Source organism: Micromys minutus (genome assembly GCF_963924665.1).
Source record: "Micromys minutus genome assembly, chromosome: 3".
NCBI classification, from domain to species: domain Eukaryota; kingdom Metazoa; phylum Chordata; class Mammalia; order Rodentia; family Muridae; genus Micromys; species Micromys minutus.
The window spans coordinates 89,774,714-89,801,848 of NC_137972.1; the positions used below are offsets into that span (position 1 = coordinate 89,774,714).

Genomic DNA, 27,135 nt, shown 5'->3' on the forward strand with positions numbered 1-27,135 from the left:
TCACTGGAGCATTAAGATGTCACAGTGAACTGGAAATGGCATCCAAGGCCTGGCAGGTGGAGACATCTCAGGGTGGAGTCGGAACCTGGCCTTCCCATCTGTGCACTTGTTCCCACAGCTGCCTCCACCTTTGTCCTAAGCTGCACACATCCTTTTGTTGTCAGACTCTAACATAAAAAGTCCCATCACCAGGTATGGTGTACACACCTGTAATCTACATGTATGTGCAGAAAAGGTTGTTGCCAGGCATCTTTCTCAACTACTTCTATCCTTTCATTTTTAATTTATAAGTATTGTGTCTGCATGATATGGGGGTGAGCAGAGATCATTTGTCTCCTTCCTTCCGCCACCCCGGTTCCAGACATCGAACTCGGGCCATCAGCCTTGGCAGCGAGTGCCGTTACACACTCAGCCATCTCTCCAGCTCCCCTTGCTATTATTTAAAAAATTAAAAATTGTTATTGTGTGTGTTGCTCATGCATATGATGCGCACCATGCCACAGTATACATGAGGTCAAAGGACAGCTCTGTAGAGGTTGTTGTTGTTGTTTGTTTTTGTGGATTCTGGGAATTAAACTCTAGTCACCAGGCTTGCGCAATAATTTTTGCCCTCTGAGCCGTCCCTTTGTCTCTCTAATGTGTTTTGAGACTGGGTACTCACTGAACTTGGGCCAGCAAGTTGCAGTGATTTCTCTGACTCTGCTTCCACAGCACTGGGATTACACACATGCCCTGCCTTGTCTGGCTTTTACATGAGTTCTGGGGTCTAAATTCGGATCCTGACACTTGGGAGGCAAGTGCCCAAGCACCACCCAGACCCTTGTCGTTCTTTCCCAATCTTGCCCATCTTTGCGCTTGTCTTGTCTCTCTAGTTTCTCAGTCACAAATCCTTGCTCCTCTTCCTTCGACCAGTGACAACTGGGATCCATCCTGCCAAACAACTACTCAGGGAACAAAGTCAGAAAATAGGCAGGCAGGCTTGGACAGAAAACTCAATGAACCCCAGAAGCTTTGTGCTAGGGCAGGGAAGAAGAGACAAAAAGAATGGCATTAGGCCTCTGATTAGTTACACAGGGACAACAGAGATCCTTAGATAAGACCCAAGGAATGAAGTGGGAAAATGAGTGGACAGGAGAAATGGCAACAACCTATAAGAATGTCAGTACACTCTGTTTTATTTTCTCTTGTCTTTTGGGGGCAGTACTGGGGATTGAACTTAGGATGTCAAGCATGAGAGGCAAGTGCCCTATCACTGAGCTACAGTCTCAGTCCTCATAAATGAGCGTGGGCAGGGTAAGGTGGGAAAAATTCAGATGGACAAGTTGACCAGAGGGCACTTTGAAATTTGACACCACATGTGGAAGGGGGATCTGGTGGGTCGTAAAGAACCTGGCATGTGCAAGGAAAACAAATGAGTTGCTTCAAATGGGTAATCTTAATGTCCTAAGTTACTGCTGGCTACCATCCTCTTGGTATGGCCTTGCAGTCACAGCTTCTTGCTTTAGTGTTTTCTGGACAAGCTTGTGGGAAAGTGGTTTGCTTTTAAAACTCAGTGAATAATAGGCTTTTACAATGAGACTTTTAGATAAGTTGATGTCCTGTTGTATTATTATTATTATTGCTTATCATTAACAGGACATCACATAGCCCAGGCTGGCCTTGAACTTCTTATGTATCAGAGAATGTCTTTGAACTCCTGATTCCCCTGCTTCCACCTCCCAAATACAGAGAATATAGATCCGTGCCACTGTAAAACCTGCTGGTTTTTTTTTTTTTTAAAGTCAAAATTCAGTATGTAGCCCAGGCTGGCCTTGACCTTGCAGTGATTCTCCTGCCTGGGCTTCCCAAGTGCTACATGCAGCAGCTAACATCCTTTAAAACATTCCTAAATGAACAGAACCCCCTGCATATTTCCTAAGCACACACTGGCTACCACATGCACTGGCTTCCTGGGAAACTGCAGACAGGGCACTCTGGCTGCTTCACTTCGAGGCTCTGGGCCACTTTAGATCCCATGCACAGAGACTCGTGGTCACGACACTGCTGTTCTGGCCAAAGCAGTTCATGGCTCCACCCTCCAGAACAGCCACAGAACAGGCCCATGTAGGTCAGAGAGTTGGGTTTTCTCTGACCTGGCTTCTCAGTCAGAAAAATACTTTTGTCTTTCTTTCTCACTCACTCTGACTTGGACACAGTATATGTGAGTTCAGGGTGAGCCAGAGGTTTGTTCCTGGTCTGTCAAGTCTCTTTGATGATGGGAATAAAACCCCAAGGAGCAGCAAGCCAGCTGGACAGGAAACAAGCCACATGGCTTTGGGGGGAGGCTGGGGATTTTTTCCTCTTTAACATCCAAATTAAAAAAAATCCTGGCATGGGCATTGTCTAATGAAGATTTATAGTGTTTGAAAAAAGTCAGTAGTTGTCGGGGTCTAACAGATGAGCTAAACCCAGCAGAATAGTAGTGTTAGAAGGTGCAGGAGTCAGGCATGAGGACTAAGTTTACATAGAAGAGATGAAATAAAGGCTCTTTTGAGAACCTTGTTTTTCTCCCACCAGTCTTTCTAAAACTCATTTGTCTCTTTACAAACACCCACCAGAGAACCTGATGAGGGTGTCTTTGCCTTGGGAAATTTCTGAACTCCATTACACCTTCTGCCCTCTGTCCTGGAAGCTGGGGGCTGGAGACGGAAGGCAGGACTTATCCACAATGGCCCTAGTGTTTAGAGGATGGCAGGAGCTCTTGGGAAGCCTGTGATAAATTATTTACCTCTCTTGGTCCTTCCGGAATCCCAGAGGCTGCCGATCTGTTCTAACTGAGGCCTATTCATTCAGAAAACATCTACTCAGAAGTTAGCAGGAGGTAGGAAGAGAGCCAGAGTCTGATGAAGATGACACAGCCACTGCCCTCAAGGAACGCAGAACCCTGAGTAGTGGTTCTCAAACTGTAGGATATATGTCCACTTCACCAGCTGTGAAGTAAAGTGCTGGATCCTGGCCAGTGACAGAGACAGGATGGAGACAGCAAAGAGGTCGGGAGAGAGACAGTAAACTCCAAGGGTATTCTAGAAGTTCCAGTACCTTTGTTACAGGACTTCCAGAAAGTTTTTGCCCAGAATGATTAATCTTGTATATCTTTAAAAAAAGATATAATTAATGAAATGCAACAATTTTAGGTAAAATTATTAAATATTTTCCCTAACTTTTAAATTCTTCTTCTAGGTAAAGATATACCTTCCATTGCACTGAATGCATGGTGTCAGTAAGGTTATGGGTATACAGAAGGCTAACATTCCTGAAAACAAATCTGCTGAGTCTTAAGAAAACTGAATTAGATTCCATAGGTGTGTGTGGGTGATGGGGGCATTTTAGTTAGTTAGTTAGTTAGTTAGTTTCCAAGACAAGAGTTTCTATGTGTAGCCCTGGCTGTCCTACAACTAACTATGAAGACCAGGCTGGTCTTGAATTTACAGAGATCCTCCTGCTTCTGCTTTCCAAGTGCTGGGATTAAAGTTATGTGCCTCCAAGCCTAGATGGTGTCTGTGTATTTTTGAGACAGGGTCTTGCTGTATAAAACTGTCTGGCATGGAACTTGCTATGTAGACCAGGCTGGCCTTGAGCTTGTTATAATCCTCCTGGTTCTGCCTCCCAGAATCTGTTGCAGGTTTTTAGAGGTGAGTGTGCAAATTATAAGCTATCGTTCACAATTTCAAGTCATACTAGATTTCACAAGTCAGGGTATATATCTAGTGTATCCATGTGTATCCGTGTACATAGATAGATGCACGCACACATGTGTGCGCGCACACACACACACACCAGCCAACCTTGTAAAAGTTTTTTTTTTTTTTAAAGTGGGGGTATGGTGTTTTGGCTATTTAAAACAAAACAGATACTTGAAATCTATTAGTTAGGTGGGAGAAACATATAGCCTAGCATAGGATGGTGGCTTGAAAGAGGGATCAACAGATTAAAATGAAGGCTGCTAGGAGAGGAGAGAGGCCTGGTGAGAAGTCTGGGCAGCAGGCTGGCACTGACATCCCCAGAGAAAGTGGTACACCTAAAAACTTGGGTCCCCAGCATCTCTGGAGAATGCAGTGTTGAGAGATGAGAAGAGACCAGAAGGGAGTGCCGTGGGAAGGACACAGGGGCCGGGGGGAGAGCTTAGAGCAGAGCTGATCAACTGTAAAGAGCTCTGAAGCCTAAAAGGCTGAAGTGGATCAACCCATCAGCTTGGATGGGTTGGATGTCCACTCAAAACTGTGAATCCACAGGGTCTCTAAAGAGACAATGCACTGTGTTTATGTAACAGCAAATTCTTCCGTAAGAATCCATGGTTATGTGCAGAGAGGGATGGAAACAATTGTCCTGCTTCAAGCTCCTGGTTTTGGTATTTAAGTCTTAGGAAAGCTGATCTAGACTTCCCAAGGAACTGTTCCCCAAGCTCTGGGTGGATCCAAGGCTAACCTCTACTGAACACTATAGGGGTATCCTGCACAAGGATAGGGGGAGGGAAAAAAACAAAAAGCAATGAAAAAGAATCTCATGAAGGAGGGAGGAGGTGCCAGACATATATCAGTTATAGTTGACATGTTTGACGGGATCTGGAGTCTCAGCAAGTGCTCATCCCGGTCTGAGAACTTCAAATTGTAGATCAAAGAAGCCAGCAAAGAGGAGTAGGGGCTTCTGGCTGAAAGCGAGGAGAAGTAGTCCTGCCTTCAGCAGGCCCACACAGGGGCTGTGGTCATAGGGAGGGGTGGCAGGGAAGAGCAACAAGGGCCATCAGATCAGGGAAGAAGGAAGGTGGACAGAGCAGGTGCCAGAGGAAGGAGAGGAGGCCAGAAAGTGGCAGAGAACGTACCATTTATATATAACGTCTGCACACCCTGTTATGACTGGGATCCTGACCTGCTGTGCTGGGCCCTTTATTTAACATTTTTCTCCAAGCTTGTCCTCTAGGGATGCCTTTCCTGACCAGCCTCAGAGGAGCTGTTGTGCTGGCCGACATTCTGCCAGTCCCTGAGTTTCCCAACGGTTCCTCTCAGCAATCGCAGAAGCTCAGCTCGATTGTGGAGGCTGTCCAGAGCTTGTCTGCGCACAGAGCTGCTGTGGCTAGGACGTAGGATCTTCCTTTGATGCAGGCCACACTAAGCCATTCTCATCCCCATCGTTACCATGGCCTGAGCAACCAATCAGCAAATGACACTCGAGAAACAAGTGGAGATTTGTTTAAGCCACGATGCCAAATGGTCATGAATTGCAGAATATGTCATTTTAAACAAGCTACTTCCCTCCATGGTACCAACTAGGATTCAGATTGGCATGCAAGCCAGCTGGCAGCAACATGTGGGGTTGGCAGGCTACCCAGTCCTGAGATTACCCTGCCCTCAGAAGGGGGTGGTGCTGGTGGGCTGAGTGATTACTGCAACTAAAACCACCAGTGCTTTCATACCCCCAATGAAGACACTACCATGTAGCTCTCCATCTTGGGCTCTTAAAATGAAGTCTTTCCCCAGCGCCCTGTTCTGGTGTGGATCAGCCTTCAGGGCATCTGCAGAAAGACCCTACTTTGGAAGTGTCTGGGAAAGTAACAAGTAACAAAGCCATGTGCTTCCTGGGGGACCAGCTTTTCTGAGGGGAGAGGATTCAGGAGTGCTGAGGCCTTTGCCCTCTGACAGGGTCCCGGGGAGGTATTCCATAAGCCCCACTCACAGTCTGTGGAAGGCACTGGGGTCCCCATCTCAAGGTAGGTCTGGGAACACAGCCTGCTCTGACTCCCCTCAGCCACACACAGGGGGAACCATACAGTTGCTTGCCATGGCTTCCCCTGGTACTGCAGGGAGGCTCACCTGGTCTGTAAGGGCCATTAGGGACCCCTTGTACTCGCAGAGACTTCTGTGTTTTTCCATCCTTCTATTATTAATACACTAGTATTCAAGCTGTGTGCAGAGAATGATGAAAAAGAGACCTTGTGTGGGTTTTGGGATTTGTTCAAAGCTGGGAAATAGTTTTATGAGAGATGCATGTTTCCCTCTGTGACTTGTTTAAAAGCAAAGTTTAATATGCTGCCAGAGAAATTGCTGGTTAATAACTTAATAAGCTATGAGCTGGGAATTATGGGAGAGAAGTAGTGTCTAAGAAGACCTTATTTGTAGTTTGGTCTTGGAGGCTGCATAGCATTGAGTATGGGATAGCATGCTAACAGAGCCTCTATCCTTCCAGCTCACTTCCCAGCAGCAGACAAGCAGGATGGGGGGTTTTCTTCTGGCACGTCTGACAAGCTATGGTCATATAAAGTTGGCAAGACTTAGGCTTGGACCTTGGTTCCAGCAATAAGAGCAACAGAATATCAGTATATCACATTCTATGAAAAAGTTATCTTAAAATATTCTTCTTTACTTTTATCTTTTTACTAAGAAACATAGACATTATTTTTTCCATATTTCAGAATCAACAACACTATTCATAGAGCTCGAGTGACCTCCCCAAAATCAGGGCAAAGCCAAAAATAGAGTCAAGGTTTTCCAGACAAACACATTGTATTTATGTCCCAAACACAACCCCTGAAGACAGCGTGCCAAGCATAAAGGGCATGCTGGAGTGCACCCACACAGCCAGTGTTGGGCCTCTTTGCCGCATGCCTGACACGCACCACAGATAAGCTCTCATGTGCTTGGCTCCCACACTGCGGCACCACTACTGCCATGTCTTTTCTAGCCTTCTCCACGTTTACCCTAACTTCTAGTATTTCTTTTTTTCTTCGAGACAGGGTATCACCATGTAGTTCTGGATGGCCTAAAACTTACTCTGTAGACTATGCTAGCCTCAAACTCACAGAGATCTCCCTACCTCTGTCTCCCAAGTGCTGGGATTAAAGGTTTGAGACACCACATAGCCTTGTCCTAACTTTAGCTTTCAACTCTAATTGGAGTTATAGATAGTTGTCAGTTGCCAGGCAGATCCTGGAAACCAAACCCAAGTACTCTGCAAGTATAGCAAGTTGTCTTAAACCACTGGACCATCTGGTTAGCATCTTCATGTGGTTTCTGAAACAGGAGCAAAGCTTCCATCTTTTATTTATATTTTGGCTTTAGAGACAGGGTTTCCCTATGCAGACTAGGCTAGCCTTGAACTAAGCAGCAGTCCTCCTGCTCTAGCTTCCTGAGTGCTGGAATTATAAGGCCATAGCACTGTGCCCTAGAAGTACCATTCATTTTACATTCTCCAGCATGCCACCACATTGTTCTCTACTGTCTGAACTGGAACCGGCTTGAATTCACTGGACATGGGTCAAGAAAGATGCTGCTTTATCTAAGAGACAGAACTTGATGCACATTAAAAGGAAAACAATACTCCACTGTACTAGGGCTTTATGAAGTCAGACCATGACAGTATTTCACAAATCTTCAAACAGCAACATTCCACCCCATTCTCCCAAGGTTAACGGCAATGAGTGGAGGAAGTTATTTCTGTGCCTTCAAATGGGCTTATTACGAACTCCAGGGAGGGGCTGCAGATTTTGGTATTTAAAACGAATAAAACATCTTAAGTTGGGGACTGAATGCCTGGTACACGAATATGTGAAGAGACGATCTCTCACTTTCCACTGCAGTGTGAAGCCCCAATCCTGGGCAATGTGATTTAAGGCTCAGTTAAACATACTAACTGCACCGACTGCTTTACCCTGACTAGCTTGCATAAGCCCAGCTGTCAGCAAGAAATGCTTTAAACTTTTTACACAGCTTGCTCCTTGTTACTTGCAAAGTAGTATTTAATGAAGGGGATGTTTTGTACCCTGTTTCACAGGTTTGGGTTGAGATATAACCTGTTTTAAAAATATAATCTCCTCTCAAGGTGTCATGGCCTTAAACATTTCTGAGATGTCTAAAGGGAAGTTTGGGTCTAAAAATGCACCAATTCCATCTCTGCTACTACTCACCTCTTCACCAGGTTGAAGGTCACTTCAAGTAGGCTGAGTTAGAGGTTAAAGAAGAGTCTTAATGGAAGTCTCTTCTCCCCACAGACAAAAGAAGGGAGGGGAGAGAAGGGTGAAGAATAGAGAAAAAAAGAAAAGGAGAACAAGCCCAGCCCATCCTACACACAAAAGCAAAGCCTTGCAGTCTTGGCAGGGACTACAGGTGATAGCCTTAAAATGCCCCATGATCACTCAACTGCAACAGCCCCTCTGGGCAGGACTCCTGCCAGTGGCACGGAGGTGGGACAGCAAGCTGCAGCATGGCTGAGGGCTGACGCCACATTGTTTCTCAGGTCACTGCAAAAGAAGAAGCTATTTCCTGTGGAGCAGAGCAATCTAGAACACAGGAGACTGGGGAGGGGCTGGGACCATGGGAAAGGAGCAGACCTAAGCCCCAGCCTATCTGTCCTGCCAGTATAGTCTCTCCTGAGAATAAATTTGGTGGGTAGAAAAGAAATGCTGTCTTCAGCTGTTGTGAAGAAATAGAATTCTAGAGCAGATTCTGTAGCTGGCTAGAGACCCCGGGGGAAGACCTGAGATTGCCACACACAAGCAAGTCCCAGCTTCATCTCTATAAGCACATTTTACTCACATTCTTAAACCCATAGGCCCTTAAAGAGAACAGTACTCAGTTTCCTGGGGACTGGTGAAGAAGAACACACATGGTGGCAGGATTGTTCAAAAGAAGTTAAATAGGAAGGGAACCAATGTTACAGTTCCTAGTTTACAAGTCAGAGCAGGCTTGAGGGACCAAGTACTAAAGCTGGCTTCAACAAACACAAACTCCCACACCTATTCCCTTCATCAACACCATTTTACTGAAAACACAAACACACTGCCAACACATTTCCAAGGCTTTCTTACTAACCTTGAGACCTATTCTTGTATTCTCAAGAACCTGTTTTTCTCATCACACTATCAGACTATTATTTTACAAGATGATTTCAAATATCCAACTGCAGGCCAACAAAGCACTGGTCCTCCCACAGGCCCTGAGGCCACAGGGATGGCTGCCTGGACCGAGAAATGTAACTCTCTCATAGTGTCCTGGTACCATGCAGCCCTGATACCTTTGGTAGTCTGTTCCTGCAGCCTAAGCTTCTGCCCAGCAAGGGAGAATGAGGCCATGAGGGCAGGAACATTCCTAACTGGGTTATACAATTACAGTGACTGATGCCTTAGCCTTTGCTAAGCTCATAAACCAAGAACTATGGCCTCACCTGGAGCAGCCCACGTATTTAGGTTCACAGGCCCTACTTCCATTCGAATTAATGACTTCTGAGTATACTTTCTTTCTGAGAAGCTCTATTCTAGACAGAAAGTCCTGAGTTCCCAACATAACAGTGTCTGGACAGATGGAGGCAGTAAGATGGGAAAAAGCTTGACAAAGACTTGGCAGCTGAGTCCTCAATAAATGTTAATTTTCAGTGAGGTCCACTCCTGGTCGGCTATGTGAATGAATGGACTCTCCTGATCTCTGTGGGCTACAGTTCTCCACATGCATAGGGTCAAGGAGTGAGGTTACATTGACTTCGTGGGTTTTCCACATTTAAAAGTCCAAGCCCAGAAGCCTGCATGAAATCTTTCTTTTTTTTTTTTTTTCTCCACACTGAAACTGTGGCTTTAAGGAATAGCTGCAGTGCTAAATACAAATAACGTGACTTGAGTATAGTCTATTCTACTTTAGCCACACCTTAAAAGATGAAAATGTGGCTTGACCTTCTGGGACAATGACCACATGAAGGTCCCAGGCTTCAGTGGACTTGGGAAGGCAAAGGCATTTATTTCTAAAGCAGAGCCTCTTACAGTAGGAGTCAACACCGGTAGGTTTTAAATCTTTCCAGGTAATTCTAGCATTTTAGCCTGAGCATCAGGAACTATTGTTTGGAATGAAAACTTACTACCAGCCAACTTGGCATTTGGTAAGTGCTAAGACCAGGAGTCACAGTCTCCTGTGGAGATCCTAATGGGAGAAGTCCCTGAGAGGACAGCAGTGACGTGTACAAAGCAAGCACTATTGAGAGTGGTGACAGGAGCCAGAGTGGTAGTGTGCCACTGTCATCCCAGCAGCGGGAGAGCTGTGGCTAGACAATGGTGTAACCCGAGGCTGGCCTAGGCTAAAGATCAAGACTCTGTCTCAAAGTAAAATTAAAACAATCACCATCCCTATCCCCATTCCCCCAGAAGGCGGAGAACGAGGCCGGAAATGCAAGCAGGTAATACAGGGAGAAAAAAAGTTCTCATCTTGCCAACAGGATCTGAATAAGCTGTTAATCTGGTACCTGGCAGAGCACACAGCAGGCCCAGGCCCTGGTGGCTCCCTTGGAAAGCCCAGGGGAAAAGCCTTATGAAGCAGAACAAAAGTGTGTTCGTTGCTATGTCAAAACATTAAAAGTAAAAGTTGAAGACGTAACTATACTTTGTTTGACTTATGCCAAACTAAACTAGTGTTAGACACAGGGCGCGTCTCTACAGGAAAGTAAATCTTCTAATACCAAGAGAATTCTGAGATGAACTCATGGAATCAGATATACTGATTGCTTCATCCAGAGCTTGGTACAAAATAGACATTTCAAAAATAAGTTTTAAAAACCTTTAACTTTTGGCCAAGGTCTCCATGTATTGTTTGTGGGAAGAGGAACTTACTGAATGGCAGCTGTACCACAGTGATCTCTCAAGAGACTCAGTCTACTTAAGGCCAGAATTACAGACTGACTCCATGCACACATTCTCTCTCTCTCTCTCTCTCTCTCTCTCTCTCTCTCTCTCTCTCTCTCTCTCTCTCTCTCTCTCTCACACACACACACAGTTTTTTTTTTTACTAGAACATTATTTAGGACATTAAAAAGTAGAGCAATGAAGCCAGTTATAGTGGCATATGCTTTTAATCCCAGCACACTCAGGAGGCAGAGACAGGTGGATCTTAGTGAGTTTTAGGACAGTAAGAACTATATAGTCAGACCCCATCTCCAAAACCCAGCAAAACAAACAAACACAAATAAACAAACCCAACCACACACATACACAGAGAGACAGAGATAGGAAGAGACAGAGAGAGATTCTTAAGCCCACTTGTCAACAAAATAGTCTTTTCCTAATTAAAAAAAAAAAAGCAAAGTTGTTTTTTGTAGGATGGGTAGTGGTAGGAAGACCACCCCCTGTCTCCCACCCCCTCTCCAAATTAAAAAAAAAAAAGACATTGAGGAAATAACAGTACAGAGATTTTTGTTTGGAGTACTTGCTATTTTTAGATGTTTTAAGTATAAAGTTATGATGTTAACCCCAGCACTTCCATCTGTAAAGCTAAATCCTGTGCCATAAAACGACAGGTCTTGGCTCTCCCCTGTCACACGCTGCCAATGGTAGCTCTACTTTCTGTGTCTATGAATGATCCTCTTAGCCCAACCCTCTCTGGAGGCACTACACAGGTCAGCTGTACCTTGCTGGCTGTGGTAGGGCACTGGCCTAGCATGTGCAAAGTCCTGGGTTCTATCCCTGTCACTGGGAATGGGAAATTTTCTTTTAAAGATGAAATAATATCACCATATGTATATGCCATATTTTGCATACACTGGTGGCAATGAGCATGGCTGTTCTGTGGCTTAGTTACCAGGAAGAAAGATGCTGTGAGCATGATGGCAGAGCTAAGTCTCTGCTTTCTCTTCCCATGTACTTAGAGAATTGCAGGATTATATACTGATTCTATTTTCAATTTTTAAGGAACTGTGATACCATTTTCCACAGCAGCCATAAAGTTTTAAGTAATAATAATAGCAAATATTTTCATATTGCCAAGTGAAAAAAAGGAAGCTATAATTTTTATACTTAGTAGAACCTTAGATATGTTAAAAAAAAAAAAAGGAAAAAAGATGGAGTAACCACATAAAACTGTTAACCAATAACATGGTTTCCACTGGACTGTGGTAAGAGTAGATTTAATTTTTATATTCTTTTTCAAATTTGTACTAGACTGTTTTTCCTTGATATGAACTGATAGCCAAGGAAAACCATGGAAGAAGTTCAGAAGACTGAAGGAAACACAAGATAACAAACCACTTCTGAAAAATGTAAGTCCAATATAATTGTAATCCCAAATCCCAACCAAAGTAAATAAGCTGTATCCTCTTAGTCCTGCTTGAAAGAGCTTTTCAAGGTTCTTCCTGTTGGGCAAGGCCTGTGGCTCTGCTAGGACAGCAAGGGCGGCAGGAGGGCCATCCTGGGGGAGTAGACTTCATCCTCCTGTGGCATCCCTAGACAACCTTCCCAGAATGGGGCTCATTATGATCCTCACTTGGTTCCTGACCTGGGTGGGCTTTCTGCCCCACTGGGACCTGGTAACTACTGTCCTCACACCAGGGAAAGGCGGAGAACTGGACTGAGAAGGTAATACTGAGAAAAGGGAGAGGATGGGAAGGGTTAATGAGCTGATTTCTATGAAGACTCTTGACATCCTGGAATGAAAAGCGACCTGGAAGAGCAAACACCATGTCCTTTATTCCCAGCTAGCCATTTATCAGGTATAAGTCCCCAACAACTGTGCTAACCAGCTCATATAAATAAATCCTTAGTAATCTTGCAAAGTCAAACCACAAATGTATGACAAAAGTCTGTGTGCTTTCAACTTCAAAGTCCAAATTTTAAAATTTAGTTGATTAGCCATAGCTCCAATATTTTTTTTTTAAAAGAAACCTTTTGGAACAAAAGGACAAATAAATGGCCCATACCCTAAAATTCTTGAGCTTATTGGACTGAATGAACTCAAGGATTGAACAAACTACAGTGGGAAAAATGTGTTACTGCTAGAACTTAAACCAACAGTTTCTTTTCCCAGCAACAGTAACTAGAGAGTTATAGTGTCCTCAGTAAGTCCCAGGCACATTTATCTTTCATGTGGAAATGTCCAGGAATATTCAGGGGCTTCTTCAGCAGTTGACTCTGGAATACTCCCACAGTAACATCTTTATGGTAAAGCAGGGAAGAAATTCAGAAAATGTTTGCTTTGACAGGTGACTACCATGACCCTAAATGGGCTCATCTGAGCATACAGTTGACTGGTGTAGACAAACACCTCCCACAGCCCTCAGAGATAGGCCCAGGACAGATGATGGTTTCATTACGTACACATATTACCTACGGTTTCCAACTCAGCCTGTGGGTGTTTCTCAATAATGTGGATAATACAGAATGACTCCTGCAGAAGCTCTGGAATAGCCTGAGCTTCTGCAGCAGGATTTCCTCCCAAACTCTATTCTAGGTTCTTGTAAAAAATGCATAGGAGTAAGAGGAGGCCTGGCATTAGGAGCCACCCACTGAGTGGAAGGCTCACACTTGGATAATAGAGAGCTGGCTGTCAGAAACAGAACCATGGCTTTCCGGCACTCTGGGCAAGGAGGTAGAACCCGTGAGCTCATGTGACTTAAGGCTTTATTTTCTAGGCTATGACTAAGGAAATCAGAGGAAAAACTCAGATGTAGGTGGAAGGGATGATGACAACGACAAAGTTGATTGGACAACAGTGACAGTGAACATGGGGATGTCTGCCAAGGTACGAAGGCCCTCTCCAGCTGTAGGTAGAAGTAAGGTAGGTAGAAGTAAGTAGGTAGGTAGAAGTAAGACTTCGCCAGCCATATTCAGGCACTGAGCAAACTGAGGCCATCAAGAGCTGCCGTTCCTCCATCCTTTTTCTCATGCAATAAGAAGGAATGGACTGAGAAAGTAGGTAGACATGACTTCTGCTGAGCCTGAGCAAAAGGGACGGGGACTCCTCCCTTACAGAAGCCTCAACACCAAGGCTTAACTCTTGGTGAGGGAATGGCTAAAATAAATTTCAGCAGATAATTCTTGGAGAACCTCCATTTCCTGATCTCCAGAAGATCTTGGAAGCCTGATCTACTACTTGGTGAAAAGCTAAGGCACAAATGTATCTCCAGGTCTCTGTTCTCTGGAACTATGTCTAGAGAGGCTGAGGGCAATTGGCTGCACAGAAGGCAAGTGATATCATGCTTAGGAAAACCACTTAACAGTTTGCTATAACCTCAGTGGCAATTCAGACAGAGAGGACCCAGCCAGTGAGCGTGCCCACAGTTAATACAGCTTGAGACAGTCACTACACACCCCATCACAACACCCACCACTGTGGGCAGTCACCAGTGGCTCCCGTCACTTTCAGTGTGGCCCGCCCAGTTTCCGCTGCCTCATGGAGGGCTATCACATCACTTCACAGGGCTATCTTAAGTACCTCTGACCTTTTTTTTTTTTTTTTTTTTTTTTTTTGCAAGACAGGTTTTTTGTATAACAAAGCCCTGGTTGTCCTGGACTCACTTTGCAGACTAGGCTGGCTTCAAATTCATAGAGATCTGCCTGCCTCTGTCTCATGAGAGCTGTGATTAAAGGCATGCACCCCTACCACCCACAACTGTCCTCTTTGTAACTGCCATGGCCATAGTTAACTCATTCAGGGGCCTTGAAGAAAGACTATCCCACCAGTATCTGGGGACCTAAACAAAGATATTGAACAGTGTTAAGAGTTTTCTCTTCATATGATAAAATGGAAGATTGTTTTACTCTTTATATCACTCTTTATCCGTTGTATCCTAAGTTCCAGAACAAGCACATATAAGAACGGCAAAATGTAAAAAAAGAAAGAAAGAGGCCCCTCTTCCCTCTGCTTTGGCTGATATAACCCCACTACCCACTGAAACACTGCAATGTTCAGTTCCCTTTTCCACGAAAGTCCCATCTTCTCTTTAGTTCCTTCAAGTCACCCAAGGTAACTTTTAGGCTGCCATGGCTCCTAAGGGTTTGTACAATGCAGACTAGACACCAGGGTTGGGTGGGTTCTTGGTGAGGGTAAGAAACATCTATCTGACTATCTAACTATATCAAACCCCTGACCCCAAAACTCAGCAATTGTAGAAAAACTGTCAAGAAATACTTTTTCCCACCACAATGCAAAGGTCTAAAATATTTTAAAAAGTCTAGAAACTAATATGAATTCTTAAAACTCCTCACAATTAGAAACAGCACTTGCTGAACACACCACTAACCCAATGATGCCTCCTCATGTGGAGGGCTTTTACATACCTCATGGCTAGCCAGAGTCTGGCTTTGGTACAAACAGTGATGTCACTTAGCTCCTGCAGGAAATCTGCATTTGTTCTGTGTCTGGAGTCTGTAATGTAGGCTTGTAACAAATGAAAAACCTGAACAAGAAAAGAGAAAAAACAACATTCGGCTGAGAAAATGGTTGTTCATAAATGCTCAGGCCCTCCCTTTTAGATTTCCTCAAACAGTCCCTCAAAGGAAACAGACTCTGTTTCCACAGGAAGGCATGCTGAAGGCTGCAGGGCTGAATGCTGCAGAGTGGGAGGCAGCCCAAGGCCTGGCCAAACAAATCTGTGCTCTGTGTTGCTCGCTCCCACAATTCCCCAGACCGGGATCACTGTGACCACATAATCATCAGCATCAAGAGCTTCTTAGGTAGAAACAACCTATATGCTGAGTTCAGTCAAGAAGTGGAATTACCTTTATGTCAGCAATCTTACAAGAAACTGATCTCCAAGTATGCATGGGAAGCAACAGAGTCTATGTGGCTTAGACTTAAATCTGGGTTCGTTAGGGCAATGTGGGCTAATGAGGTAGGCACGGCACAGCACGCCTATGCAGAAGCAGGAAGTAGTGTCTGTAACAAATCTTTCAGACTTTTCCTTAGCCGTGAGAAGGGACAGCAATCAGATGTGGTTGTACACTTCTGACACTTACATGGCAATGATATACCAGAATTAAAAGCAGAGTTTGGTGTCTCTCTCAAGTGTTTATATTTATGATGGTGGCATTTATGATGGATTGCACACAAGCAATCCAGACCATGGGCAAGTGTGTGTGGGCCTCCTCAGCAATGGCACCTTCTGTGCCTCTGTGAGGAGCACAAATCTTTGGGGAAGAATGAACGAGGGGGGGGGGGCGGTTCTCTGGCCTGAAAGCCTCATGGCACACAACTCTTTGATTGGTCGGTCACCTACATAAGCAGCTCAGGATGAAGGAAACAAGGTGCCAATAAACACATTAGAAATTAAAAAAAAAATCTATTTTAGTATTTTCCCTTTTCTGTGTATCTTCTGTTAGGAGTGCTGGGATTATAGACACACAAGCTGCCACATCTGGCTTTACGTGGGGTCTCAGGATAAGTCCAAGTATTCTACTCATGGTATCATCTCCCCGTCTGTGCATGGTCTCAAACTCCCTATGTGGCTGAGGATGGCCTTGAACCAGCTGATCCTCCTGAAACTGAAATTACAGGTGTATGCCCTCACACCTAGTCTTTACTTTTTTCCTGAAGCCCTTATATGAGCACTGAACACTTTCTCTAACAAAGGACCTGTTATTTCAGAAGCACTAGTCAGATGCTGTCCCCTCACCACAGCCTGCAGGGACCAAACCACCAGGCAGAGAGCCTGGAGAACCGGCTGGCTGGAGCTTCAGTTCCTATGTGGTGACTGCCAGAGGGAAAATACCTCCCTCGGCCTCAATCCCCACTGTCCCGAAAGAGCTGGCAAAGTCACTGGACCTTGCTTTCTTTTCTCCACAGCTGCACTAACCCAACCACCAGGGCTTTCATGTGTCACAGCGCTGTAATTAATCAGCAGACACCAGCAAAACACACGACTGTGGAATTTACTTGTCAAGAGAGCTGTGAGGGTTCAAATGCTTCTCATTTAGAAGCAATCACTTCAGAAATAACCCCCTGTGGATGTTTAAGCCCTGGTCTGTATTTACTCACCTTGCTTGGCAAAAACAAGACTGTTTTTGAAATGCTTGGTAGCTTTGGCTTATGAATGTCAGCCTACAGGCCCATCAATTTTGTCACCCTGGGCACACACCAGACAATTGTAATCCTAGTAACTCAAAAGGACAGAGAGTGGTCTGTCTGCACATGACCATTGTTTACAGAGGGGCATGTAGGCAAATCTGGTACACACAAGCAAGAAGAAGAGGCAGCGCAATACAAACGGAGCACATGTCAGAGAAGCAGCGGACAGAGCAAGGAAGGAAAGGAGAAGACAAAGCAGAGGGAGAGGAATGGCTAGCAAACAAACGTAAAATAGATTAGTATTCCTGAGAAATTTAATGAAACTATTTGAATACACAACCATCCTCACAAGACATTTGAAAGGCTGGCTGGACAAGAAACCTGAGGCAATCGCTGAGTGTGAAGTTGAGGGAGGTCTGGAAAGAGCCACTTGTCTCTCAGTTCTTGAGCTGGCAGACACAAGGCCACTCTTCTGCATTTGCCTACAGTGCTGGAACTGAGCGTGCTTAGACCCAGGCCTGGGATAACTTGCAAACAGCAATCACAGAAAATCTTGAGCTGCCAGGCCAGTGAAGGACACACCAAAGTGCCGACAGCCATACTGCCAGTTTAGGGGCCCCAAGTTTACAACAGTGTTCAAGCATCTGGTCCCCAAATACTTAATCAACAAGTGTTATTACCACATAGTGTTCTGGGAGCTGTGGCAGAGACCAAGTAGTCTTCTCTCTCCCTCCCCCCCCCCCTTTCCCCTCTGCTCCCTCCCTTCTCCCTCCCCCTCTCCCTTTCCCCTCTTGCCCCCTCCCTTCTCCCTCCCCCTCTCCTTTTCCCCTCTTGCCCCCCACCCCTTGCAGCTTGTGTTCTCGTCATGAGGACTAGAGTAGAGGAAACCGCAGCCTCCCTGATGCTGTATGTCATTGGCATAACCTTGGCTTCACATGGTCTGACGTTTGTGAGTCTAGTACGTGGTAGGAACTCAGCAGTGCTGAATGAAACATATGCTGGTGTTTAGTGTCTTTATTGACAATAAATGTTTCAGGATACATTCCCATGGCGCCTGCACACTGGAGCAGCTACCAACTTTGTGTTCAGGGTAGACACACAGCTGAAAGATACCATTCTCCTCAACTCCCAGGACTCCTGATGTGATGGAGACAGCAAGGCTAGACAAATGGTAAGACTCCAATCACATGGCACACACTCTGAGGGCAAGCAGACATGGTTGTAAACCAAGGGACTAGCTATGTATATCTTTTGATCAACTAAATTAACCTCTGTTTTCCCATGTTAAATATAGTAAGAAAGTCTCCTCTTTCTTTTCAATTGATTATTATTCAAATTGAGTATGTGTGCACCCTTGTGCACATGCGTGTGTGTGTGTGTGTGTGTGTGTGTGTGTGTGTGTCAGTCATGCATGGTACATGTGTAGGGGTCAAGGGGCATATTTTAGAGATCAGTTTTGATGATGGAACTTAGGTTGCCAAACTTGCATGCCAAGCACTTTTACTGGCTTGGCTGAATCCTACTGTCAGGATAGAATACCTCTTTTGGCATCTACAGGCACTGGACACCAACCCCTGCCCATATACATACATACATACACACACACACACACACACACAAAATCCTCAATAGTGGTTAGTCAATTAACAAGTTACCACACTAATGTAAATATTAATAGGAGAGCTTGGGGAGAGGAATAGACATGGAAATCCTTGTGCTACCAACACAATATTCTCATGAATCTATTACTGTTTTAAAACAGTCTTCTAATTTAAAAATGTATTGGGACTGTTCAGAGATCAGCATAGTGTTGGGTCAGGAAGAGAAAGACCTCAGGGCCAATGTGATGGAATCCATCCTGTCATGTGGCCAGCAGAGCCTTCAAAGGGAAAACCAGGGAGGGGATCTGTAACTTGCAGGGAGATGTCAAAGGCTGTTCCAGATAAGACAGGGGGTCCAGACCATGGCAGAAGTCCAGTTAAGAGGTGGTATGTTGAACCAAGGGTTAAAGACTAATAGGCATGTGGGCTACATGTCCTCAAAACATATACAAAACTTCTGTAAAAACATTTAGAAGCTGGGCAACATCATATCAGCCTCATCGATATTTTCAACTTCTTTTGAAACTGAGAAGATCCATTTGTAATGGACCTAACAGCTCAAAAGTTACACGCCTACAGCTAAAAGGTAGAAGTCACTTACTGCCCACTACTGCTCAGGGAGTACTAATGCCATCTGTCACTGTCATTTTTCTTAACTTTGGAACATCAAAACAAAAACAAAATCTTTACAAAGTGCAAGACTGTATCAAAGGTCTGAAATCAAAGGACAGGCAAGGAGGGCATGAGTTTAAATGATTCCTTTAGGTTTTGACCAGGACACATTCTGATTTTGTGGTACCCTCTAAGAACCATATCTAAACTCTAGCAGCAGTGGTAGAGAGGAAAGCTCCCACAGGAGGGCCTTTCTTGGGCTGCCAGGTGACAGCTGGGACAAAGTAGCGGTACATCAGAAAGATACTCTTAACTTGGGAAGTGGGTACCTTTCAAGATCAGATCAGAAAGACATCCCCCAGCAACTTGAGAATGATAGATGGGGACTGGATTGGTCTGGATTTGGGGTGGGGACATTTCTGTGACGCTGGTTTCTCTAGTAAGTCATTTGTTGAACAAAGCAGCAGTTCTATTGAAGCCTAGAGCTCTGCTTATCCACTCTAGAGCAGAGGACAGTCTACCTCTAGCACAGCAGGTCCCTAAATTGGACTCAGAAGTGTCATCAATGGAAGAAGAGAGACAGCGCAGCTGCTTGATGACTCAGAGGCCCTCACTACACCAACCTGTAAGGTGAGTTCAGAACCCAGGTCACAGCGGAAGGAGAGAAGTGACTCCATGAAGTTATTCTCTGACCCTCCATATGAATGCTGTGGTACCCCAGACCGCTAACATCACACATACATGCAACAACAACAACAAAAAGAAAGACAGAAAGAAAGAAAGAAAGAAAGGAAGGAAGGAAGGAAGGAAGAAAGGAAAGAAGGAAGGAAGGAGGAGAGAAAGAACAGTTAGAAGTCTGCTTCTGTCTGATCACAGTTGGCAGCAGCATGCCCTGTCTATCAGAAGCATGGCTGGTCAGCCCTGCCCTAAGGGGTTGCACTGAATGAAGGTCAGGGGATCCTGTATTTCTTACACGGAAAAATAGGTTGTAATGAGACACCACATTGAGAACCTGGAAACAGTTAGGGTCACCCTCTACCCAGACTCTGAACACAGAGACTCTGGGGGTGGGGTGGGGGTGGGAGTGAGCAGGCATCTGTGGGAAGCAGCTCCATATTACCAATGTAATGCATTCTGAATAAATGTCATGCACCTAAAAGGAGTCATGAGGCAATGCCCTGAAAAACCTCACACTGCACTCATAAAATGTGTCTGGCTTTGCTGCTTTACTAAAATAGTGACTTGTGTGGGATAAGATCAAGATGATATACGGCTGTTTGGGAAAGCAATGCTGAGTCGGGTTTCTCCTTCACAGAGCATGGCTTTCAGACCAGTTCCCTCCCTTTAAAATCAACAGCAGCTGAGCTCCAGAAGTCAGCAGGCCCGAGCAGTCACAGGCGGGGTTAGGCAGGCTATGGAAAAGGCCAACTCCAGTAGGACAAGAGACCGTTGCCTCAGAGGTCAGAACTAAACGGGGTGAGTGGATGCAAGCATCAGTGATCATAAACTCTGATGATCAGATGCTAGTCCATTCACTTTTACAACTGGATTTTGCTAAGGCCTTTTTTTTTTCTCTCTTGCAGCACACAGAGTTGGGGAGCACTCTGGCCAGTACACCCACCTTTCTGCCTGCCTGCCTTCTTCCTGCAGCACTCTAACCCCAGCTAAGTCACTGCCACAGTTTCCAAACTCAATGTTTACACAGGATTTTATTTCGGCTGCTAAAACATCTGCATTTTTTAGGGACTTAAATAAATGATCTATGCTGGGAATGCACAGTATAGGGTGATGTCAGCCCCCTCTCCCCCTTTTCTCAACTCACTGGTTAGAACAGGCAAAGATTGTTTCAGCCTGTACTGGGAATGTGAGTATTTATCCTGTCAACTTAATTCATACAAACAGAACTAAAGACAGGCAGGCAAGCTGAAGTATTTTATGGCTTTAAGTCAGACTGAAAAAGGGGATAGGAGAGGAATGGTTGAGAAAAGAATCTAAACTTTCTAATTCACAGAAACATGCCTCTTCACAAAACTGCTGAAGTGGAGATAGCAAACATTTCAAAGGCAGACCACACACATGTGCGTGTGTGCATGTGTGTATGTGTGTGGGTACATGTGCCTGTGTCTTGGGAAAGCCAGGGAGAAAGCCCAGTAACATCTGTCAGTTCCAGTCACTTTAAGATCGGTCAGGCTGCAGGACTGGTACTCTGCTTCAGGGGTACTGACGAAGCCTCAGGTGGACCAGTCTCTCAGGAGCACACTTCCTGCTGCTTGGGCTTGTTGGCACATGTACTTGCTTACGTCATTTGTAGAGTCCAATGACTGGGCTCTTATTGCCAGTAACACTGTCACAGACCTTGGAGGAGTATGGGCTCTAGGCAACACCTTAATGACACTTGAGTTCCTTAGCTGGGTCATCCTCAAGGAGTTGGGCTTGTGTCACCCACAATTATCCCACAATGTCTCTATTAGAAAGCAGGGCAGGAAACATTTCAGGCAGCTGCTCCCCAAACCTTGGTCTTGTTTATGAGATGACAGAATACATCCCTGTGAAGTTCTTGGTAAGTGGTATCTCGTGGAAGAGGACACTAATCCCAAGTGAAGCTACTTTTTGCCTGAGCAGCCTAGGGAGTGAGTCACCGAGAATGCACCATACACTTTGAAGGACTGGAACATACAAACCCATCCAATCCGTGTGTGGAGATTTATTGTGCCCCTCCTTTTTAGAATTCTCCCATCAAGCTGGTTGAGAGCCCAAAGGCCTTGCACCTGGATGATGTCTTTCCTCCAAAACTTATTTTGACATATGGCTGTCAGATTTCCTACAGGCAAGCTGTGAGAATAATGCTTAAGTGTTGTTAAAACCCTCTTCAAGAACTAACTGGGCCCTGAAAGCTTGACCTACATTTCAAGTTTTACCTTCTACCTTCTCTATGTCAGAAGCCCATTCTGTGCCCACAAGAGATGAAATCCCACTCCTGACAACCTGACCATGCTACTTGCTTCAGCCTGGCCCTTCCCATGTTTTCTTCTACTCTTCCAACTGGGCTACCAGAATTCTACTCAAATCATAGAGCCAACTTCGAACATTTCTGGGTTTGCATACTGAGGTCTTTTACTCCCCTAAGGCTCTAACTTCCTTTTTAATGCCTTACAGTCCTGTCTGCACCCCTCCCCGCTTCACTGAAGGGATCAGTGTTGAGGTCTGACCCAGAGCCTCTGCATGCATGCTAGGCAAAGCTCTTAGTTACTTAAGCCACATGTCTAGCCCTCCAATCTGTTGTCAGTTATCAGTTTGCAATGTGCTTTCCTAAAATAGAGACCTTTGAAGCAAAAAACTGTGTCTTATTTGTCTCTACAGCTTCTTGGGGGTCCTAAGGATACAAGATTTTGTTTGGATGAAAAAGACTCACTAAACAGAGGGACTTGTTGATGTGGAATCTACAATACTCACTCAAATGGAGAGGGAGCTGAACTTGAGATTGCATTTGTTTCCAATCATCATGGTGGTGCTACCAATGTTACAATTTCATTAAGAAACCTCAATCTCAAAAGCAGTGCCATAGGCCCTGAGCTTCTAGGTACTGGCAAAGTTTAGATACGGAAGCTACTCACTCTATCTGTTCAAGTAAAAACAAAAACCTTTATCTTTCATTGCTGAGAAATGTGTAAAAATTAAAAAAAATACAGATAATTTGTTTGTAAACTAAATCTTTTAAAGACTCATTTGGTAACCAAGGCTGGCATAGTACTTGCTATGTAGTTTAGGCTAGTCTTGAACTTGTGGCAATTCTCTACCTCAGCCTCTTAAGTTCTGGGGTTATTGGCATGAGTCATGGTGCTTGGCTAGAACATTTAAAATTTCTGTATAACTGGATCCTTAAAAATTTGAGATCAATAGTAAAGTCTGTGATATAGCAACACTTACCAAAAAGCAACCAAGCAGGGTCTGGAGAGATGGCTTAGTGGTTAAGAGCACTGGCTAGTCTTCTATAGGACATGGGTTCAAATCCCAGAACTCACATGGTGGCTCACTATTTGTAACTCTGGTTCTAGGGGATCCTGTGTTCCCTTCTGGCCTTCTGGGTACCAGTTATGACTGTGTTGCATATACGCACATACAGGCAAAACACTCATACACATGAAAACAAAACCAATACCAACCATCCAAACTGAAGTAACTAATAAAAATAACAGATAATTTGTGCAGTTATCTGAACAAGGAGAGAGGTATACTGGTGGTAGCATAAATGAAATAAAATTAATCAAGAATGAGTCATTGCTAAAGTCAAGTCACACCACCAAAGATTCTTACATTATTCGTTTATACCTGAAAAAGAAGTGGGGGTGGGGAGAGAAAGCACTTAGGAGGCTGAGGCAGGCAGATCTCTATGAATAAGAATGACTTATTCAATGAAGTAACAGAAAAACAACCAACCGGTCCTTTGTGATATGCATTAGTTGGATCCCTACCTATTGTATTGGGGACAATACAAACCCTAAAAAAACAAAAAATGCAAAGCTATAATAATATTGGTAAAAATGAGGAATTGAATTATTCTCTTTAATCAAAGGTGTATTTTTGCTGATCTTGTACTTTTTTCCTAAGGAACAAAAAAGTCAGTAACAGGATAAGGAAGGTCAGAATATGATATACCCACATAAAAAGTGGAAACTAAAAATTTTTTCACATTTATTGTCATTTTTAATTAACTTATTTATTGCAGCAGTATGTGTGTGGAGGTTAGAAGACAACTTTCAGGAGTCAGTTCTCTCCTTCCACCCCCTGGGACTCGGGGCTTGAACTCAAGTTGGACAACTTGGCTGCAGACACCTTTAACAGCTGAGCCATTAGCCCCAAACTGGGAATTTTTATACAGCAAAAACTACAGTGATTGAACAACAGCAAGGGAAAACAGGGTAAAGTATTTGCTAATTCATCTCTCATTAACAAAAATGAAAATAAAGAAATTAAATATGGGGTGGGGCTATGGCAAGAAACACTTTTAATACTAGCACTTAGGAAGCAGACGAGGCAGGTGTCTGAGTTCTCTAAGTCAGGACTTAGCCAGAACTTCACAACAGACTCTGTCTCAAAGAAGGAGAGGGCTAGATTTCCAAACCTCCCTAATTTACACACCATCAGTACTGCCATCATTTTTCCATGGTGGCCTCTAGGCCAAAGGGCATATCTAATGCTTTGAATTCATTAGGTAGGTAGGTAACAATACACACAGTCTGAAAGGGCTGGTCTGACTGCCTTCCCATAAGGCTGCAATTCTTAGTAATGGATGTATGTGCCCAGCCTACAACTTCCCATGCCCTGGGCCCCTCTTTTCACTGTTGTTTCCTGTTAGTTTCTTATGACACTTTCTATCATGTTGAGTTTAAAAAGACAGGACAGAAGCTAGTATTTCAAACTGTTACTCTGAGCCAGTAGTCCACATGTCTGACAGATGTCCAGTATCACAGTGCTTTCTCCCTCAGTTTGAAAACACCCTATGCCTTGGCATACCCCTTTGGGAACAGCAAATATTTAGCAAAGAATATAAATAATGTACAGATGACATACAAATAGCCAATAAACATATGAGAAAATGTTTAATCTCATTATGGTTTAAGGACATGCGTAAGCATGTTTTAACAGAAACAGTGGGTTCACAAGGGCACTGCTATGTCCTTCCATCCTGCTGACTCATTACCTCCCTCCTACTGTTGTCTACCTCCTGCGCCCTAAACAATGCATTTTTAAGCCAAAGTAATTTCACAGAGAAATTTTTTGAAAGGGTAAAACTCAATAATTAAGAGCCATGTTTTGCATATTGATAACTTGTTATACTTCGCAACAGGAGCTGGGCAAAACAAGTCCACACCAAGCTTGGCAGTAGCTTTCAAAATGGAAAATATGCACTATCTTCAGTCTCACAATGTCCTAGGTGTTTCTAGGTGTTTCTTTTCAACCACATTTCCATGTATACATGTTCAAGAATGATGATTAACAATATTGACTGTAAGAGGAAAGATCAGGAATTACTGATACAGAACAGCAAGAAAAGCTGTGGCATATTCCTGTGAGTACCATAGCCAAGCTACACAGACATTACAAACTGTGGATTTCCATGTACTTAATTGGAAACATCTCTTAAGTCACACTGTTAGACAAAAAAAGAAGCTATAAATGCTACAGTCATATTTTTATTACTGTCAAATTATCCATAGTGGAGCCTGAAATTCTATATTCAATATGGTAAATTTCTGCTGTCTAACTAATCTAATCTAATCTAATCTAATCTAATCTAATCTAATCTAATCATCTATTTTAGTTTTGGGGGACAGGGTTTTTCTATGTAGCTTTGGCTGTCCTGAAACTTGCTCTGTAGACCAGGATGGCCTTGAATTTAGAGATCTGCCTGCCTCTGCTTCCAGAGCACTGGGATTAAAGGTGGTGCTACCACTGCCTGGACATAAATTTCTGTAGTTTATAAAACTTTAGTAAAAATGTTACTTTTAAAAAGTGTTTTTCTTTTGAAATAATTATAACCCCTTTGTTTGCTAAACAGGGCCTGTGTACCTTCTGCCAAGTTTCTTCCAATACTAACAATTCACATAATTGTCTTGATACCAAACCCAGAGATTGTATCAGAGTCTACAAACTCATGAAACAGTGCTCCTAACCTTAACCAAGTGGTTAGCATTTTACTTGTGCCGAATGTATGAAGGTCACCTGATCTCAGGTGGAGATCTGCAGAATCAAGTGACAGTACTGTTGGCCTGTCACCATAAAGGAAATGTGCACTACTCATGGAGCCAGAAACAATGAAATCAAAATGTATCTAAAAAAAGGAAAGAAAAGAAAGAAATCAAGTGCTCCCCAAACCTACACTCAGAACCAACCCCGGAATGCTAATTATTGAGACAGGTAGCCATGTGGTATTTTTAACCAAGAGATTTAAAAAAAAAAAAATCAAAGGAAAAGAAAACATCTCAAAGATTCAGAACAGGAGGATCTTCAGACAGTCTTAAGACTGTAGCTGTGAGGTTCTCTTCACCTTTGTTTTCTTCCGGATGGCTCAAATTCACTATGTAGCAAGGCTGACCTTGAACTTGGGAAGTTTGCACCACCCTTGGCTCCTGGACTTACCCTTTGACCTTTGAGTCCTATGCCCAGTGGTACTTGAAAACAGGTCAGGAAAAGCACAGAGGTGAAAGGTGATCATAGCATTCTGGAGAGCTACAGTGGCATACCCAAAGTTGTCTCTTTGGTAAGCAAGGCTAACAGAAGTGAAAAGCTGCTCTGTTAATATATGCTCTCTGGACTTTAAAGCAGTGATACCATACCCCTTTTAAAGAGAACTTGTGTCAGAGAAAACAGGTTAGTATTTATTGTCTAGTTTTTTGGGCTGATTAACGAATATTGTCCAAGCCACCCAGTTAGGGAACTGGACAAACTGCCGTAGGAATTCCTAGAAGGCCTTCAAGCCGGCATATGGGCCAGAGCTGAAGTCAGTGTCCAGAGGCTACTAGAATCCCTTGTCCTGTGGTAACAAACAGATTCCTCTTTTTGAAAACTAAAAATAAAATTTCTTTTTTTTTTACATGCTCTCAGTTGCATTTTATTTCAAAAAGTCATCAAAGCAAACAAAAGGGAGAGGATAAATCTTTAAAAGTCAAAAAGTGACAACTGTTTATAAAGTGACTCTCCCATGGAAGAAGGAAAAATACGATTGCTCTAAGCCCCCAGGAATGGAGCTTCAGGCAGCTCCACAATACCCCAACCCCCAGGTTGTTAGCTTCTTTGCCACTCAGCACCTCCAGCAAAGGGAACATCGGCAGCACCACTCTGGAAAGTCCAGCCAATGGCAGGAGTCTGCAATAACCAGGTACTCTGAGCCTCTGAGCCTTTTCACTGACAACTGTGCCTCCACAATCCTACCAAGCTGGGTACTAGCTCAAGTCACACAGGCAGACACAGTGAGTTTTCTCTACATCCCGAGCCCATTGTCACTGGAAGACACTTTCATTTAGAGGTATCCTGTGAGATCTTACTAAGGGAAAGGTCATTGCAATGGATCCCTGTGTGTCTCCTTTGATCTCAAGTTATCAAATTTGACCGAGCTGACCATGAACTCTGGATGGTCAGCA

General features: G+C 44.0%; 1 protein-coding gene across 2 annotated transcripts in view; it reads right to left on the minus strand.

Annotated features, from left to right (window-relative positions):
* THADA (THADA armadillo repeat containing) overlaps positions 1-27,135 on the minus strand; it is a 264,934-nt gene that overhangs the window by 64,499 nt on the left and 173,300 nt on the right. For both annotated transcript variants that reach the window (XM_080914535.1, XM_080914534.1), the window contains exon 29: positions 15,056-15,174. In XM_080914535.1, the coding sequence (XP_080770661.1) occupies positions 15,056-15,174 (119 nt within the window). The remainder of the gene's footprint in view (positions 1-15,055; positions 15,175-27,135) is intronic.